Source organism: Chrysemys picta, chromosome 1 (assembly GCF_011386835.1).
Source record: "Chrysemys picta bellii isolate R12L10 chromosome 1, ASM1138683v2, whole genome shotgun sequence".
Lineage (NCBI taxonomy): Eukaryota > Metazoa > Chordata > Testudines > Emydidae > Chrysemys > Chrysemys picta.
This window is the reverse complement of record NC_088791.1, coordinates 155,361,254-155,379,116: the sequence shown is the minus strand read 5'-3', so window position 1 is coordinate 155,379,116 and position 17,863 is coordinate 155,361,254. Positions and strand designations below refer to the sequence as shown.

Below are 17,863 nucleotides of genomic sequence, written 5' to 3'. Positions count from 1 at the left end.
TCTTCATTTAGTCACTCTAATTTAAGGTTTCACGTGCCAGTAATACATTTGAACATTTTTAGAAGGTCTCTTTCTATAAGTCTATAATATATAACTAAACTATTGTTGTATGTAAAGTAAATAAGGTTTTAAAAATGTTTAAGAAGCTTCATGTAAAATTAAATTAAAATGCAGAGCCCCCCAGACCGGTGGCCAGGACCCAGGCAGTGTGAGTACCACTGAAAATCAGCTCGCGTGCCATAGGTTGCTTACCCCTGCATTAGAACATCCCTCCTTCTACACAGTGGAGTTCTGCTCATAGAGGGATTAGGAGTTCACCACAGCAGGCTCCTTTCTCAGATGCATAGCTATTAAACTCTTCTCCCATAGAGTTTAGGAGCTCAGCATGACAGACATCTCCCCTGCTGTACATCTTCTAAGACTCACAAGAGTACAACTCTGCACTGGCACTGCTTAGGAGCCTCTTTCCTCCTTGTCCCCCCATACAGCGCTCTACCTCCTTCTGCCACTGCCTATCCCATGACTCCTTCATTTTAGCAGTCACACAATTTAACAAAATTGTTTTGTAATCAATTAACATTGTCACATAATTCCACAGAATTCAGTGCCGTTCTCCCATATAACTTGACACAAAATCTAGGGTTAATGTCGCACATAATACAAGGGCCTTGCTCATAAGCATTACGATGTCAACAGAGTAACTCTGCTTCTCGGAACAAATACGGACTGCAGTGAGAAACTGGTCTTTTGTTACAGGAAACAGTAAAAAAAAGCAACATGTTTCTTAAAAACAATTTGTGTGTACCTGATTCCACCTTACAAATAAAGGGATGCTTGGAAGCACACCACAATCATAACAATTACAGATTGCTACAAAAGGGTGGGTTTCACTAAAATACTTTCTATGTTGATTGGTGCAACAGGACTGTTGCGGACACAATTTATTTATTCATGTTTCTCCTGGGATGATCCAATAGAATATCAAGATTTGAAGACTGACAATGACTGTGCTACTGAAGTGGGGAAAACTGATCCTACATTATGTTCTGAATTTTAGTTTATAAACAAAGCTTCTGACTAGGATGGGGGACCACAAGAGAAATTTGAGCTGTTTTAAGTAGGTTTAAAGGCCAAATTATGCCCTAGGATACATAAACAGGGCTCTCATTGACATAAATAGGACAAAATTGGGTCTAAAGTTTCTTATCAGTATCAGTCTTGTGTTCCTTTTTAGACAGTGAGATTCAGCATTTTATAATCTTCAGATGTTTCTTCATCAAAGTCCCTCAAAAAGCATTCTATAGTTTTGTTTGCATTATTAAACATGAGCCAGGCACTAATGGAATCAAAGTGTAATAGTTTCTTTTTTTTAATCCATTAATTGACTCCACCTTGGAGAGGGGTTTGCACTGTCTCTTGAGTTTCTGTATGGAACTCCAACTACTTGTGCTTAAGGTCACCCCTGCATTAAAAGGCCAATAAAGCATTAACAACAGGTCTGCTCACAACCCCAAGAAACTTACCCAGTTAGGTAACCAATAATATTTTGCAATTTCCTAGCACCATTTATTGGACAGTTTAAACATAATTTATAACCATTAATAGATTAAGCCTCACAACATCCATGGGAGGTAGGTAAGAAAGACCAATGGAAAAATTAGCCACAGAGAAGAGGAAGCAATTTGTCTAAGGTCATGGAGCAAGGTATACAGAAGGTCTGACTAGATGATCACAATGGCCTTGGAATCTATGAAATCCAAGTTTCAGAGTAGCAGCCGTATTAGTCTGTATCCGCAAAAAGAACAGGAATACTTGTGGCACCTTAGAGACTAACGAATTTATTTGGGCATAAGCTTTCGTGGGCTACAGCCTACTTCATCGGATGCATAGAATGGAACACACAGAAAAAAGATATTTATACATACAGAGAACATGAAAAGGTGGAAGTAGCCATACCAACTGTAAGAGGCACATGATGGCATATATCACGTTGGTAGATGTACCGGTGAATGAGCCCCTGATGGCGTGGCTGATGTGATTAGGCCCTATGATGGTGTCGCTCATTCACCTGCACATCTACCAACGTGATATGTGCCAGCAATGCCCCTCTGCCATATACATTGGCCAAACCGGACAGTCTCTACGCAAAAGAATAAATGGACACAAATCTGACATCAGAAATCATAACATTCAAAAACCAGTGGGAGAACACTTCAATCTCTCTAACCACTCAGTGACAAACCTGAAGGTGGCAATTTTGCAACAAAAAAGCTTCAAAAACAGACTCCAAAGAGAGACTGCTGAACTTGAATTAATATGCAAATTAGATACAATTAACTTAGGTTTGAACAGAGACTGGGAATGGTTGGGTCATTACACTAATTGAATCTATTTCCTCATGTTAAAATATGTTAAAATATCCTCACACCTTCTATGGGTCATCTCGATTATCACTTCAAAGGTTTTTTTCTCTCTCCTGCTGATGATAGCTCATCTCAATTGATTGGCCTCTTACAGTGTAGCCCACGAAAGCTTATGCTCAAATAAAGCGGTTTGTCTCTAAGGTGCCACAAGTACTCCTGTTCTTTTTATGAAATCCAAGATTAGCAATAGAAATAACAGATCTCAGTGGAGTTACACCATAGAATCATAGAATATCAGGGTTGGAAGGGACCTCAGGAGGTCATCTAGTCCAACACCCTGCTCAAAGCAAGACCAATTCCCAACTAAATCATCCCAGCCCAGGGCCGGCTCCAGGCACCAGACGACCAAGCACGTGCAGGCTTGGGGCAGGGCGGCACTCGATTTTTTATTTTTATTTTTTGGATTTGGCAGCGCAGCACTCGGAGGGGGGAGCGGGGGCTTCGGGCGGCGTGGTGCTCAGAGGGGCGGGGCTTCGGGTGGCGTGGTGCTCTGAAGGGGGCGGGGCTTCGGGCAGCGCAGAGCTCGGAAGGGGGGCGAGGTCTTGGGGAGGCGGGGGCTGGCGCAGTGCGGCACTCGGGGGGGGTGGGGGTTTTGGGCAGCGCGGCGCTTGGGGGCGGGGCTTAAGGCAGCACGGCGCTTTGAGGGGGCGGGGCTTCGGGCAGGGCTTCGGGGGCCTGGTGCTGGGGGCGGGGATTTTGGCGGCACTCGTGGGGGGGGTACGGCAGGGCGGCGCTCTTCTTTTTTGCCTGGTGCGGCAAAAAAGTTAGAGCTGGCCCTGTCCCATCAAGGGCACCGTAAAAACCTCTAAGGAAGGAGATTCCACCACCTCCCTAGGTAACCCATTCCAGGATTAAATTGGTCCCCTAAATCCATACTATTTCTTGCTTTCTCCTCTTCTTTATTTTGTAGCATACCCAACACCACATATTCTAAAGGCTAAAATTGGGCCTCAATTACTTTGTCAACACCAGGAAAATCAACGCTCATATTAGAGCAAGGGTGGGCAAACTTTTTGGTCACATCTTGGTATGGAAATTGTATGGAGGGCCGGCTGGGACAGGGGATTGGGGCACATGGGGGGGGATGAGGGCTCCGGCTGGGGGTGCAGACTCTGGGGTGGGGTTGGGGGATGAAGAGTTTGAGGTGCAGGAGAGTGCTCCAGACTGGGATCAAAGGGTTTTGAGGGTGATCAGGGTTTGGGGGGGAGCTCAGGGGGGCAGGATCCAGGCGGTGCTTATCTGAAGCACACCTCCGGAGGCAGGGCCACGCCGCTCTGCAGGCTGCCCCATCTGCAGGCACCGCCACCGCAGCACCCATTGGCCGAGGTTCCAGCCAATGGGAGCTGGCGCTTGGGGCGGGGGCAGTGTGCAGAGCCTCCTGGCTGCTCCTGCTTCCGGGAGCCACCTGGAGTGGAGCAAGGCAAGCCCCCGCCCCTGCTCTCTGGCTGGAGCACTGAAGCAGGGAAGGTTCCCAACCCCGCTCCCCAGCGGGAGTTCGAGGGCCAGATTAAAAGGCCCAACGGGCCAGATGCGGCCTGCGGGCCATAGTTTGCCCACCCCTGTATTAGAGCAACTGACACCAATTGTGCAGCAACCACAGTCATAGCAAGAATGTCAACTCTGCTGTAGAAAGGGTTGGAGCATTTTTACTACCATGCCACGCTAACAGCTTAACGCAGGGAGAGCTGACTGGTGGCTGGCAATTATTGAACTACGGGTACTAACTTTACCAGTGCAGATGCACTTGATGTCACAACACAACTCTTCTGCCTTGGAAGAGGATGCTTGAGAGGTGGCAAACCAAAGCTCAAGCCGGGGCTGGATGCCAAGGCTCCTGCTTCACCCAAGGTGGTGGAAGAATGGAGACAGGGGTGGGGCCTGCCCAGTACCCGCTAGCCACATGACCCCCCCCCGGGACTGGTTTGCAATGGGCTGGTTCTGCTGCCAACACCCCGCCGGGGCCCCTCACCCCTTGTCTGCTGCCAGGCAGAGGGAGAAGGGGGCTCGGCCACAGGATCATCGGTCTGGGGCCGGCGCCTCCTTCTGCCGTGAGTTTGTACAGCGCCTCGCACCACGGGGCCGGGAGCCGCTGCTGGGCGCTACGGCAAGGGAGGATGCGCCAAAAATCCGGGAGTCGCAGGGCGCGCGCGGACCAGCCGCCCGTGACAAGCAGCCCGGCCGCTCCCCAGGTCAGAGACAAGCCCCGCGCCGCCGCCGCCCAGCCGGGTCCCAGCCCTGCCAGGGAGCGGAGCCAGCCCCCCACCTGCCCCATCAGCGGCGGTGCCTGGGGGGAGCGGGACCGCAGGGGCAGTGGACTCCCCCGCTCCATGGGGTCGGGGCGGACCATGCTGCAGGAAGAAGGGGGGGAGGGTTGTAACGTCCATCCCGATTAGAGCCCCCCGTGGGCCCTTGTCCCGCACTCACCATGGCACCGTCCCCTCCGCCTCCGGGCTCGGGTGCAGCGTAAACTCAGCGAGACGCCTTCTCTGCCCAAGCCGCTTCCTGGCAACCGAAGCCCCACCCCCGCGCATGCGCGCGCGACCGTGAGTAACCCGGAAGTGCCTCGGAAGAGGTGGCGGAAGTGCGGGGGGGGGAGGGGAAGGGACGGGAGCGTCGGTTGGCTGGTGGGGGGCCCGAGAAGCCCTCTCTGGGGGGTGACAGGCAGACCCGGCGCGCGGCGGCCCGGTGAGTGTGTCACGCCCCTCGCGGGGAGGGCGGGGCCGGTCGCTCTACGTGTTGCGGGCTCGCCGCAGCCGGGGACCCTGCGCGTGGGGCTTGTTTTTAACCCCCCGCCCTCCGCGCCCGGGGAATCTCTGGGGGTTCCCGGCTCTGGGCCCGGGACTCGCGGCCCCGCAGGATGGGCGCAGTTCCCGGCCGAGCCTGTTGGGGCTGAGGCGGGGGCGGAACTCGCTGGGCCGAGCCGGGGACCGCAGCTCTGCCAGTGCCCTGAGCCCCCGGGCTCGGCCCAGCAGCCCCCCGGTGTTCTCCGCCTGTGGCGCGTGGGCGGGACGTGCCGGCTGGCGTGGCCGGTTTTGGTTGGCGGTTTTCCGGGAGATTTAATCCGGTGATTTAATCTTTAATTCCCGGAGACTCCCGGCCAAACCCGGAGGGTTGGCAACCCTAATACCGGCCTGTGTCCAGCAGCTGCCAGGAGAGGGGACTTTGGCCCAGGCCAGGCCCCCTCCCCCGGACAGGGCCCGGTCAGATCTCCGCTGGCCTAGCGGAGCAGACCGCGTCAACAAGAAAAACAAACTGCCTCGTCGTGACAGAACGTAGCCGCGTTATTGCTGTTCCCGAGAGGGTGATCGCTCCCAAAAGGTGCTAGGCCCTTTCCAGACACAGAGAGCTCCGGTCCTGTCCCAAGGCGCACATCAGTGGAGTTACTGCTCCATGTCGTAGAGGGACAAAATAGAGTTCAGAAGAAACATTAGCAAAATTAACAGGCACGTTTTAGAGGACTAATTATTGTTTCACCCTGGGCGTTTTCCTCTTTTAGATTTGGTCGTCCTCTCTCCCATACAGCTCCATCAGCCAGAAGGGGGAAAATGACATCTCTAGGGAAGAAAGGTAAGTGATCTTCCTTTACTAAATAGATACATTCTGGTAATTCTGTATTCACTTTGGAGGTGTTTAATTAAAGAACAGAGCTGCAGTGTATGCTAGATGCTAGCTTCTCAGCTCTCTGTGAGCTGAGAGGTGAAAACAGTATCTAGTATTGAGCTGTGGTCAAGTGAAAAATTCTCTAAGTTGTATCTCAGGGGGGAAAGATTGTGGGAATCTTTGTTGTTGCAGTGAAAAGCAGAGATATAGTAAAGAGCCTGGGTGGAAGTGGTAATGAAATGTTTTCTTTTACCTTTTGGATCCCTAGTTCATATCAGGCCAGGACAGTAACAACTGAAAGTTATTACTCTTTGATGGCCTGAGATGATGCTCTTCATCTAGTTCCTAGCAGATAGGTGTCTAGCATTTATTTGGCTCCCTTACTTTTATTACAGTAGAATAATGAATTAAGCATTAAGACCCCACTTTTGCAAACAGACTTGCACAAGTAGACTTTTGTGCTGGCATAGATCAATTTGTAGGCAAAGTACCTAAATCTGCCAAAACTAGGAAATTCAAAATTAAGGATTCTCACTTTGTCCTTATGTCACACTGTAGTGGTGAGGCACAGCAAAATGTATATAGTCTGTTCTTGGACTTGCCTATTGTGCAACAGTGGTAAGAAGTCACTCTTTTACACCTTAATGGACATGGTTTGCTGGGAATACTCTAAATCCCTAAGAATTTTATTCTCTGAAGATATTTTTTTCTTAGTCCCACCTTTTCTCAATGTTGGTTTAGGCAGGCATAATGTGTTACTTCAGGTGGGATGTGACAAAGGCATTAATAACCAGGGAGAGATTAGCATTGGCAAGAAAGAACACAACAGACCCTGTTTTACTAACTGCGTGAGGCAAAGGATACCGATTCAGTTATTGCAGATATTGTTTTACATTAGCAAGAAATCAGTTTTCTATCAAAAAGATTTCTTGACTAGACTTGAAAAAACTAAATTCTAAAAAGCTCTTCGCTATTATCTGTTAACTAGTTGAGCTCTTGAGTTATTTCTGGGTTTACATATGAGACAGATATAGCAATTTCCTGCAATATCTTTGGGAGATCTTACTGTATTAAATTTATGTATCGTGGGCCAAGGATGGTATGTCATCCTCCCCCATGGAATTACCACAGCTCCTCCAGGAATTAAGAACGGGTGTGTGTGTGGAGGGGTGTTTAGGCAAATTCACTCAGGTTGTAACACTGCTAGAGAGGTATCACCATCTGGAGAGGCTCACATATGCTGGTTCAAACTGGATTCTCCAGAGACCAATAGATAAAGAAAGGTCCTATGGATAAATAGCCTGATTTTTAAATAGACTCAAGGCCTTCTTTCTGATCCAGCAAATGGACAGGACCTTCTGTCCAAGGGAGGCCGGGGAAGGTTGGAAGGACTTTGGCCAACTGAGGCCCCATAAGACAGATGGGTGACCTAGTAAGCTTTTAGCAGGCATACAGGAACTCATTGTTTTGTATAGTTTTTTCTGTAATGCTTTCATTTTAGGAATAAATGTGCTTGCTTGCAAAAGGCTGTGTGGTAACTTTTAACTGCTGGCAATTAAACTGTTCATAAGCCTTCGGAGAGAAAGCAATGCACAGACGCTGGCCTGCTGAGGCAGGTCTGATTTGCTGGGAATACCATAGTGTAGGCAGAGAACTGTGAGCCTGGAAAAACCTTGGTCAGAAGGGAGAGAAACACAGGTTTTTGCCCAACCAAAGTAATGGTTGAGAGGTGAAAACCTAAAAATGGGTGCCCTTGGTGGACCAGGGAGAGGGTGCAGTGCTGCTGAAGTGTGACGACGACATAAATTGGGTCATATGATGAAAAAGTCAAACATCAGTCTTCGGTGTTCTGGAACATCTTTCACCAATTTAGACTCATACATGTTAGAAATAGAAAATAGCATTGAAGATCAACCATTCCATGTCCCTGCAGTGTGGTAGTACTTGGAAATGCTTGTTTTCTAGGCAGAAAGTGTGACATAGTGACAATTTTACAACCAGTTTAGGGTTGTATGCAATTTAATAAAATCCAGCATCAACAGAAATGTTTAGTAAAATGTTTGTGTTTAGATTTTTTTTTTTATTAAACATTGCTCTGCAGTGGTAGAAACCCAAACATGCCAGCACTGGGGGAGAGGATTGCAGGAGAACCAGAAACAGGAAGTGATTAGTTAATTCCTCTTTCCATTCCTCCCTTCCTCCCCCCCCCCCCCCCCCTTTTTGGACAATGAAGTAAAACAGCACAAATAGTGAAAAGTTTTTTGTTTTTGTTTTTTTAATTTTTCAGGATTTACAACTAAGTTATTACTAAACACAGTTAAGGAAAAAAACTTATGAATATATTGTATTGATAGTATCTCTTTAAAGTTGTTGTGAAGCAGTCTAATGCTTTTCAGCAGTGAAGGAGTGAAATCCTCTTGGCTTTGAAGTCAAGGTTCAGTGGCTAATGTAGTGAGTTCATATAGATTTCCTGCAAAGTGGCTTCTGTTGACAATTTTATCTATATAGTCTTGTTTGTGCAATGAGCATGTAAATATAAATAAAGCTTAAAAAAAAAAGTCCTGATCAGATAGATGGCTGGATTTTGTATTACTGACCTTACTGATTAATGAACACACTTACTTGAGTGCGCTTTCCCTTTTGAGTCCTAGTTGAATCAGTGCCCAAGCACTGTGCTGCTTTGTGCATTGTAAAACCCAAGCTCCTTCCAGAGTTTTGTTGCCATTCTCTTTGAATTTCTGCAACTCCCAGTGGCATAATAAAATAAATATATTATCTTCCCATTATCTCCAAATTAGCCGACTATGCCTCGTCACCCATCCGTGGACCTGGAGATGGCATGGAAACTGAGCAGCCACCTAAAACTGTGGAAGTAATTGCTGGAGCCCACAATACAAGTCGTCATGCCCATCACAGTCCACACAAGAAAGCTTTCTCTTCCCTGAGTCCTGGAGTTCTCCAACTAGGGAAAATACACAGTGATAAGTCAGTGGAGATTGAAGCTGTTCGAATACTGGTTCCGAAAGCTGCTATAACTCATGTTATTCCTACCAAAAATGCTAAGGTGGCTAAATCCTTGGGACACCATAAAGGAGAGGACTTCAGCCAGTCAGATGGAGTCATAGAACCCAAGAAAGAGCTGTTGGAGCTAAAAAATGCAGTAGAAAAGCTCAAGAATTCAGAAAGGAGATTGCTACAGGATAAAGAAGGTCTTTCCAACCAGTTACGTGTACAGACAGAGGTAAGACATTGAGGATTGTTTTTGTGACAATAGATTTGTAGCTTTATTTTGTTTGGGAAGCCTGAGACCAGTATGATGGTATAGTCTGACCTTCTGCATAAGACAGGCCAGAGAAGCTTGCCAAGTAATCTCTGAATCAAACCCATAACTTCTGTTTTGAGCTATAGAATATATCATTTAAAGACATCAAATGATGGAGAATCCACCGCTTCCCTGGGTAAATTGTTCCACTGGTTCATTACACTCACTCAAAAATATCCACCTTTTTCTGAATTTGTCTAGCTTTAGCTTCCAACCATTTGTTCTTTCTAAAACCCACTACATTTTGTTTCTGCTGTTATGACTGCAGAAACATTCATTACTTTAAAAATGTAATCACAAAGGGAGTCTTGATATCATTAACAAAGAGAGCGGACGCATGCAAATATAGAAAATTGGCCTGCTGCACTGTATAAAATACTCTGCAGAGGGCAACACCATAAACTCAGCTACAAAAATAATTTTTCCCTACTGAACGTAGAAATTGCTATACAGAGAATACCAGTGTTCTACCTAGTCTAGTATCCTTTCTAGGACAATGGCCTGATGCATCTACCAAATGCTTCAGAGGAAGGTGGAAGAAGCCCCATAGTGGATAACTATCAAATAAATCACCCGTAGGGCAAGTTTCTTCATAACCCCTTTTAGCTAGTGGTTGGGTTATGACACAGATGAGTGGATGTCTTACCTAATATAAACTGCAGATATCTAAATGGCTACTCCTTCTGTAAATTAAGCCTGCATGCTTCCCTCTGTTCACTTCTCAGTGTAGTAGATGAATGTACTTATTCTTTCAGACATTAGTTATACAGGCTTATTTAAACAACTACAGCTATAGCAAATAAGTTGCATGTCTTGAATCCTTTAGTAATCATGAGGCATTAAACACTTGTCCTTCAAATTCCCCAAAGGACATGTATCTGACCTAGTTGCAGTTCTTCAAGTGTCTTGTAATTATTTCCATACAAAAGCCTGACATATTGGGAAATCAGTCTGAATCTTTGTTAGCTAATGTGCTTTCTAGAAGCACACTGTGATTAGAAATATGACTTATAATAGCTGTTCTATCCTTGGCCTATTCTAGGTGAATCGAGAGCTGAAGAAGTTACTTATTGCTTCTGTTGGGGATGACCTGCAATATCACTTTGAACGCATGGCGCGTGAGAAAAATCAGTTGATTCTAGAAAATGAGGCCCTAGGCCGGAATATGTCTCAGCTGTCTGAACAGTTAGAGCGGATGTCTATACAGTGTGATGTGTGGCGCAGCAAATTCCTAGCAAGCAGGTATGGTTTTAGGTCTGTGTCACTACTATTGTCTTAGGGCTCCCTTGCTAAATTAGTATAGTGAAAGACCCTTTTGAAATACATATATGCAAGGGAACAGCTGTAGGAATCCCTACTCTGAACTGGAAATCTATCCTGAGATCTGGAAAACTTCAACCACCACAGCTCTGCTTTCTTATGTTTCTGGTCACTGTTTGTACAGTTTTGAATAATTATTCATCCCTATGTACACTTGTGTATCTTCAGTGTCCTTACCTAAAATTGTAATACCATAAACTTTATTTTTTTTTATATATATAAACAGCTGTGCAGATGACAAGCTGAAAAGGGGTTCATGCTGCTAGTAAAGCAGGGTTCCAACTTGTATGACGATAACATTTATTGGCACAGAAAAGGATTAAAAAAAGTTAGCTCGTCAAAAAGAACTGCCAGTTGCAAGTGCAAAATGAATAAACCAAGTCAGATTACTTGCACATTAACTCAAAATAAACTACTGGCTTTATAATGTTTCCTCTCCCTTCATCCAGTATTTAATGATGAAAGAGTAGGTCCCTCTCCCATCAAACATGAACCTGAGACTCGGATCAAGATATACATATTAGAGAACACCAACTAGAGTTTGCAATTCTGACTACTAATGACAATTTAGTAACTTTCTTCTCAAATTTTAATGTGATTGCAGGCTTTGACAGGCCATAGCCCTTAAAGTGTGAGCCATGTTGTGGCAAGCCAGAGTATATAATATAATCACCGCATTAGGTGCATGATTTGATGACGGCCACACGCTATGATGGCGAATGCTGACTGTGGTTTTAGTGTTTGGTTTTTTACTAGGTGAATTTTTCTTATTCAGCCAGTGAAGAAGAATGTGAGATTTTTGAATCTAAAGTTATCTCTTCTTATATTCCTACAACTACAGAACGAGGAATTCCATAGTCTGTGTAGTGTGTCTCTGTGAGTGATGGTCGGATAAGTGTTTTGCATTTTCTGAGGACTGGAAGTCGAATCCTCCTGGGCTCTATTCCAACTCTTCCTGTGTGACCTTCAGTAAATCACCTGTAACTGAAATGCAGGGTTAAGAGAACTGATCAGATTATCCCTTCCCTAATTCATAGGCATGTGGTGAAGCTTAGTTTAATACTTTTTCATCAGAATATTTTACAAAGAAGCATCTCATTAATATTGAAACCTGTAGTATATGCTTCCTGCATTGGCTTTGTAAATAAATACTTAATATATTAGGGACTGTCTCTGAAATATGGGTTTAATCAGTCAGGTGTCACCATTCCTAATTAATTGGGCTCTTCAGCATTATTGGTGTGCCTATGTCATGGGCTGAGAGTCACACTTGTGGGAGCATCATGTGACAATGGATTGGTACTTGCTGAGTTATCTGTAACCCACTGCTCTGAGTCTTTTGGTTTGTCCATTTTTGAAAGAGGCAGTGAGGTGATAGTTTGAGAGATGTGTATATTTACATGTTGTATCTCCTCCTTTGTAATGTTTTTTAAAGGAAAATCTCCAATGGAATCAGCAGTCTCTAATCCCTCAGACAATCTCTTTCCTCTAAATTGGTAATTGAGAGTGACCAAAAGTGGTTGGGATCTGATAGCTATTAGTTTGTTTCTAAGGGATCTGTGTCTAGATCATCTACCCATACCTTTGTTAGTCTCAACAGAGAGGCAAATAAATAAATGAGCAAGAAACTGAATGCACTTGCTATCCCCCTTGATTTATTTCCCAGAGATGACTTCCCATAGGCCATTCTTGAGGCATATTAGTGGGGCAGCCTGTGCAGTCAATGCTCTTTGCTTCACCCCGCTCTTTGGAAAAAGAGGACTTTATTCTCCCATGCTGTTACTTACATTTGTCAACAGCATTAACTTGTCCCAAAACACTTTTTAAAATGTTTAATAGCGACTTCCTGCTAATTTTTTAATCAAACACCACATACTTTTGAGACTGAGTTTAAACAATCAGTTACTACGAAGCTGCCTGTTCTGTATTACAGACCTGTAAGTGGCCCGAGGGTTGTGCCAAACAATCTGCACTGGCTAACACAAGAATCCCTCTTCCCGGATTGCATGTTTTCAGATTGGTCTGTAACAAATTTTGATAAAATAAAGTCTCAGATGCCCCTTTTTTTCAGGCAACAATCAAATGTATATCCAACCCCAAATAACAAGTTAATTTTTGCAACAACATAGTCCAAAAAAACCCTCCTTTTTAATGTAGCCTTTGGGAGTCCCTCGGAAGCATTTTCCACAGTGCCTTCCATAGCTCCCTCTCTCCTAATCTAAAAAAGTGACTTTTTTATTAGGGAGCATAGATAATAAAACAAAATATCGTAATTCCACTATTTAAATCCATGGTGTAAACACTTGACTAATGTTTGCTGTTCTGGTCACTCCACCTTAAAAAAATATATTAGAATTGGAAAAGGTGAAGAGAAGGGCAATAAAAATGATTAGGGGGATGGAACAGCTGCCATACAAGAAGAGATTCAAAAAGTTGGGACTGTTCAGCTTAGAAGAGATGACTAAGGCAGATATGATAGAGGTCTAAAATCATGGATGGTGAGGAGAAAGTGAATAAGAAAGTGTTATTTACCCCTTCACATAACACAACCACCAGGGACGACCTGATGAAATTAATAGGCAGCAGGCCTTGTTAAAACAAACGAAAGCAAGTACTTCTTCACACCACACACAGTCAACCAGTGGAATTTGTTGCCATGGGACGTTGTGAAAGCCAAAAGTATAAATGTGTTTTAAAAAAAGTTAGATACGTTCATGGAGGATAGGTCCATCAATGGTTATTAGCCAATATGGTCAGGGATGCAAGTGTGTCCCTCAACCTCCAGTTGCTGGAAGCATCCAGCACTGTCAGACAGGATATTGGGCTAGATGGACCATTTGTCTGACCCAGTATGACCATTCTTATCTTTATCTCTTCTTCCTGACTAAGCCCTGGTAAGGGCTTGCATTTCTTGATCCCACAGTTGAGAGTAGAGGGAAGGAAGCAACTGTGCCTTGCTAACCCTTGCTGATGATCCTGTCTTTGATATTTGTGTTGGTTTGGTCCTTACAACCTTGCTCACATTATCTAGTGTGCCATGCAGCTTCCCCTATGAGCCCCAAAAGGCCTCCTTATTACAAAACATTTCCTATTCCTCAGTTTAAAAAAAAAAAAAAAGCCAGGCAAACATCAGTTTTAATTGACTGCTCTTAATCCTTGAAATATTTCATCTGCTAAAACTATCTGCAACAGAACCAAAAGTGAAAACTAATTCTATTTCTAACTTGACTGTTAAAAGTAGCTGATTTATTGGGGATTTCCTCTTTTGCAGAGTCATGGCTGATGAGCTAACCAATGCCAGAGCAATTCTTCAGCGCCAAACCCGGGATGCACAAAGTGCAATTCAGGATCTGTTGAGTGAACGTGACCAGTTCCGTCAAGAAATGATTGATACACAGAAGTATGATTACTCTTTACATTCTTTTCATTTTCCTGCCCTAAATGTTACTCTGTGCATTTTTTTATTACTGTGGTCTCAGTTTAGGTAGTCTTCTGCCCTAGAATCAATTCTCACCACTATTTCTGGTAGATAAGTATTTACAAAAAACACTGTTGTGATTGCTATACATGGAGCCCTCTTGTTGGCCGCCTCTCAGCAGAAAGGTTGAGGATTGAAGGAGCCATATCAGTTGAACTTCCCTCTTCACCCAAAAGAGTTGTTAGCCCTAGGTGAGGGTTGAGATTCTTCGGTTAGCAAAAGATAAATGTATGGGACCTCAGTCTTCCTGACTTAGTCTACCAATTGTCACCAAATTCTCTAATCATGATTGGCTCCTCAAGCCTTGTATTTTATTATTGTGCTACAGTCTCTGGTGAATGGCCATATGGCCTAATCTTGTTTAAATATTTAATTCTTATTTGTATGTTTCCTTGAATGTTTTTATATCCCTTGTCTGACTTGAATTGTAAGTTCCTTGGGGCAAGATGGCCTCTATTTGTACAGCACCATGCATATTGATTGCACTGTATAAATGATTTACTCATCATTACTATAACAATTCAATTTTTCCCTGAACAGATTGTTAGAAGAGCTGCTGGTTTCTCTACAATGGGGGAGGCAGCAGACTTATTATCCTAGTGCTCAACCCCACACTACAGCAGAGCTAGCAGCAGTGAACTATAAACTGGCTAAAGCAGTGAGCTCCCACCTTCTTGGAAATGTTGGCACTAACACTCCAAAAAAGACTTCCCCACCGACAGAGTTCTGCAACACTCCCGCTGAGAAAATGGCTGAAATGGTAAAACCCTTACTATAGCTCCAAGTTTGTGCCCCTATTAGCACTGCATAGGTGCAGCTTCCAGGAAAGGCAACTTTCTGGTGCATGAGAACTAATTACAATCTAGAGTAAGAGTAAAGTGCATGGGCAATAGAGAGCTTTTTCAGTACACCTAATTTAAAAGACCATTTCCTAAGCAAATATTTAAAAACTGGAAAACCTCTCACTTCCCTACACTTTCCCTGGCACACCAGGAGGTAGCCTACATCACCACTGTGTCTTTTCAGTAGCATGCCTTAGTGCAGTGTCTAATCTCTGTACTACTAATTTAGAGCTGCATGGTGATCATGCATAGAGGACTCTGTTCTTTGTCATCCTCATGTTCCAGGAAACTGCAGGAGGATTTTTTTCTCCCTCCTTTTCTCTTAGACTTTGGCTCTAATAGATTTTCCCCCCCAATATATAGTCTGGACTTGAGACTATATCCCTGCCAGCTATAATTTTGGGGCATACCTGAGGCCTAGGTATTCCATTTCAAAATCAATAGCTTTATATTAGGGCAAGGAGATCATTAGAACATTAAGACTGAAACAATGACCTAATGAAGATGTAGATGAGCCAATTCTCCAGAGACAATGAGCAGCTGGGCTAGAATAACAAGCAGGAAGACTTTAAAGGGAAAGTACTGCTTCCCCTCCCAGCCTAGCTGCTTCACTCCAAAAGTAGGCTCCTCCCCAACCCCCACCCCCCCCCCTCAAAAAAATCCAGGAAAATTGGGGAAGATGATAAAAGTAGTGGAGAAAGCGTTTAGCCTTTCCCTTTAGTGTTTGGTCATCATTGTAGTATTACCCATTTCCATAGGAGGAGTATTCCATGCATAAAACTGCCAAAAAACATATTTTAAAACTAACAAGCTATCCTCTACTAGAGCTGAACCACCCCCAGGAGTGTACGAGGTGGCTATCAGTACACTTCTCAAGCAGCTGAAGGCATAAAGCACTGTGCACGTAGTTGCGGCATATTGCTGGACTCAAGCATGTTTGCAAATACATCTGATTAGTTCAGAGGTCACTCTTTTCTGAACCTCTGATCTTCCCTTCCTGTAATGAATTTAATTGTAGCCTTTAAAAAAAAAACATTACCTTAGTTCTGATGAAGAGATTCCAAATTTGTGAATCTATATTCACTACACTATGAAATTACTCAATGTTAAGAATTACAGTTCAAGGTAAAAACTGACCAAAGTATGAGGACTGATAAAATTTACCATTCACCTCAACAGCAGCCACCAGCTGCTGTATGTAAATGGAAGTCAAGGATAAAGCATCTTGGATTAAATAACATCTAGTCCATGTCTGATACTGAAATTCTCTTTTAGGTGCTGCGAGTATTGGATCCAGTTGCCTGTACTGAAGCATCACCAGAAGTTCCCTTTTCTGAGCCTTCCCCACCCTCCTTCCTTTCCACAAAGAAGAACATTGGTCGGTTTCACCCATACACCAGATATGAAAATATAACTTTCAACTGCTGCAATCACTGCCAGGGAGAACTGATAGCCCTTTAAAATCATTGCGCTGAAGACCAAATAAAGCCAGTGTATCTGGATATGCTAACTTTTCCCTGAACGACAGTAGTGATTTATCCATTCTGATTTCCTTCTTTGCTATTATCTTCTTGGGGGGTTGTTATGCTAGAAAATGTACTTTTTACTTCCAATAACTCTCATGCTTAAGGACCATCTACAATAATCGGTGGTGGGATCATAGCTTCTACAGGGCTGGAATATGGTTAACGCTCCCATTTACAAGGGCAAGACCAAAATGTTACGACAGTACAATTTATAGTGTAAATAGCTCCTTAGATGTGTAGGATTTGTAATTATATTATGAAATCTTAATGGATTTCTGCTCAGGGGAAGACAAAACCATGAAACTATTTCGGTACATAGAGACAAGTGATGCATCCACTTGAAACCTCTGAATAGTGCTTCCTTTAAAAGGGAGTTGAAATAAATGCTAAAGTGAGAAACATTGAGTTACTGTTTAAGTATTTTCATTTTAAAAAGGGCAATAGAATGCACAATCATTTCTATGTGGTTTAATTTTTCTCTAGTGTTACTCAGTTTGCTGTGGTGCTATGGTCAAGTATTTATAGTCCTAATTAAGTTACAGGATCAGGTGCAATTAACATTATGGGTCTTACCTTGATGGAAAGGGGTAGAGAAGCCTCTTTAAGAAGAAACTTGAATGAAATTGAAAGGTGTTTAAGTAGGAGTTGGTGTTGAATGGATTCTGGAAGCTAGTGTGTATGAGGTTGAAACAAGTGGATTGGAAGCATTTTAACTCCTAGAACCAAGCTGCTGCATAGCTGATGCTCAGCAAAGATTGATGTAGTTCCTTTAGTGCATAGTTTTAAAAACTGAAACTTACCTTATGCTTAGAGGCAAGATACTACACATGAAAATCTTTCATGGGTATTATACCTATGGAGGGACCTGCATCATCAAATACTAGGTTTGCCTAGGCAGTGACAGAGCATACTATATTTTTACTCATCTGGCTTTACTAGGTTAATGAGACAAGTTCAAAGTATGTACTAGTAACCAGTCTGCCAAATACAGCCTGAAAAGAAAGCTTGCAGGGTTCTTCTCTGCTTGCTTATTTACAAGTTAGACAGGATATGAATCTTCTACCATATGTTAGGGAGCTTACGAGCTCTTTTTGAACAAAAGTCATATTCATAGAAAAATCCTGCTGATATCTTGCAGCACTCTAGTATCCTGCCATCCCCAACAGACACAGTATACATAGCTTTGGTATGTAATTAAGGAAAGGGTCTCTAAACCAGTCACTGTAAAACTATTTGGTAAATCTAATACTGTATACAGGGTATAAAAGGCATAAGTTTATGACTGCTACTCTTGGCCATGCTTTGGCCTGTGCAATGAATATGCTACAATAAACATTCTCTACCTACTTTTA

The 17,863-nt window shown here is 43.8% G+C and overlaps 2 protein-coding genes across 7 annotated transcripts in view; one reads left to right on the top strand and one right to left on the bottom strand.

The window, feature by feature from the left end:
• NME7 (NME/NM23 family member 7) overlaps positions 1-5,087 on the bottom strand; it is a 200,517-nt gene extending 195,430 nt beyond the window's left edge. The window contains exon 1 of one of the 3 annotated variants that reach the window (XM_042852905.2): positions 4,848-5,087. In XM_042852905.2, the coding sequence (XP_042708839.1) occupies positions 4,848-4,954 (107 nt within the window). In that variant the 5' untranslated portion in view covers positions 4,955-5,087. The remainder of the gene's footprint in view (positions 1-4,847) is intronic. The other 2 variants (XM_065587289.1, XM_024099605.3) reach the window with 2 other exon arrangements.
• Positions 4,987-17,863, top strand: BLZF1 (basic leucine zipper nuclear factor 1). 4 transcript variants are annotated; one of them, XM_005294533.5, is made up of 7 exons: positions 4,987-5,108; positions 5,920-5,990; positions 8,822-9,264; positions 10,388-10,587; positions 13,937-14,065; positions 14,684-14,903; positions 16,261-17,863. In XM_005294533.5, exons 2-7 carry the CDS (start codon positions 5,969-5,971, stop codon positions 16,444-16,446), a joined length of 1,200 nt encoding a protein of 399 aa, XP_005294590.2. In that variant the 5' UTR covers positions 4,987-5,108; positions 5,920-5,968; the 3' UTR covers positions 16,447-17,863. The 4 variants fall into 4 exon arrangements, with proteins under 4 accessions (XP_005294590.2, XP_042708844.2, XP_065443342.1 ...); XM_042852910.2 differs by having other exon boundaries at positions 10,388-10,599; XM_065587270.1 differs by lacking the exon at positions 4,987-5,108 and adding an exon at positions 5,197-5,741 and having other exon boundaries at positions 10,388-10,599.

Coding starts and splice junctions, on each gene's coding strand:
- BLZF1 (XM_042852910.2), top strand. CDS start 5,969: ATGACATCTCTAGGGAAGAAAG. Junction 5,991..8,821: donor GACATCTCTAGGGAAGAAAG/GTAAGTGATCTT, acceptor TCTCCAAATTAG/CCGACTATGCCTCGTCACCC. Junction 14,066..14,683: donor GAAATGATTGATACACAGAA/GTATGATTACTC, acceptor TTCCCTGAACAG/ATTGTTAGAAGAGCTGCTGG.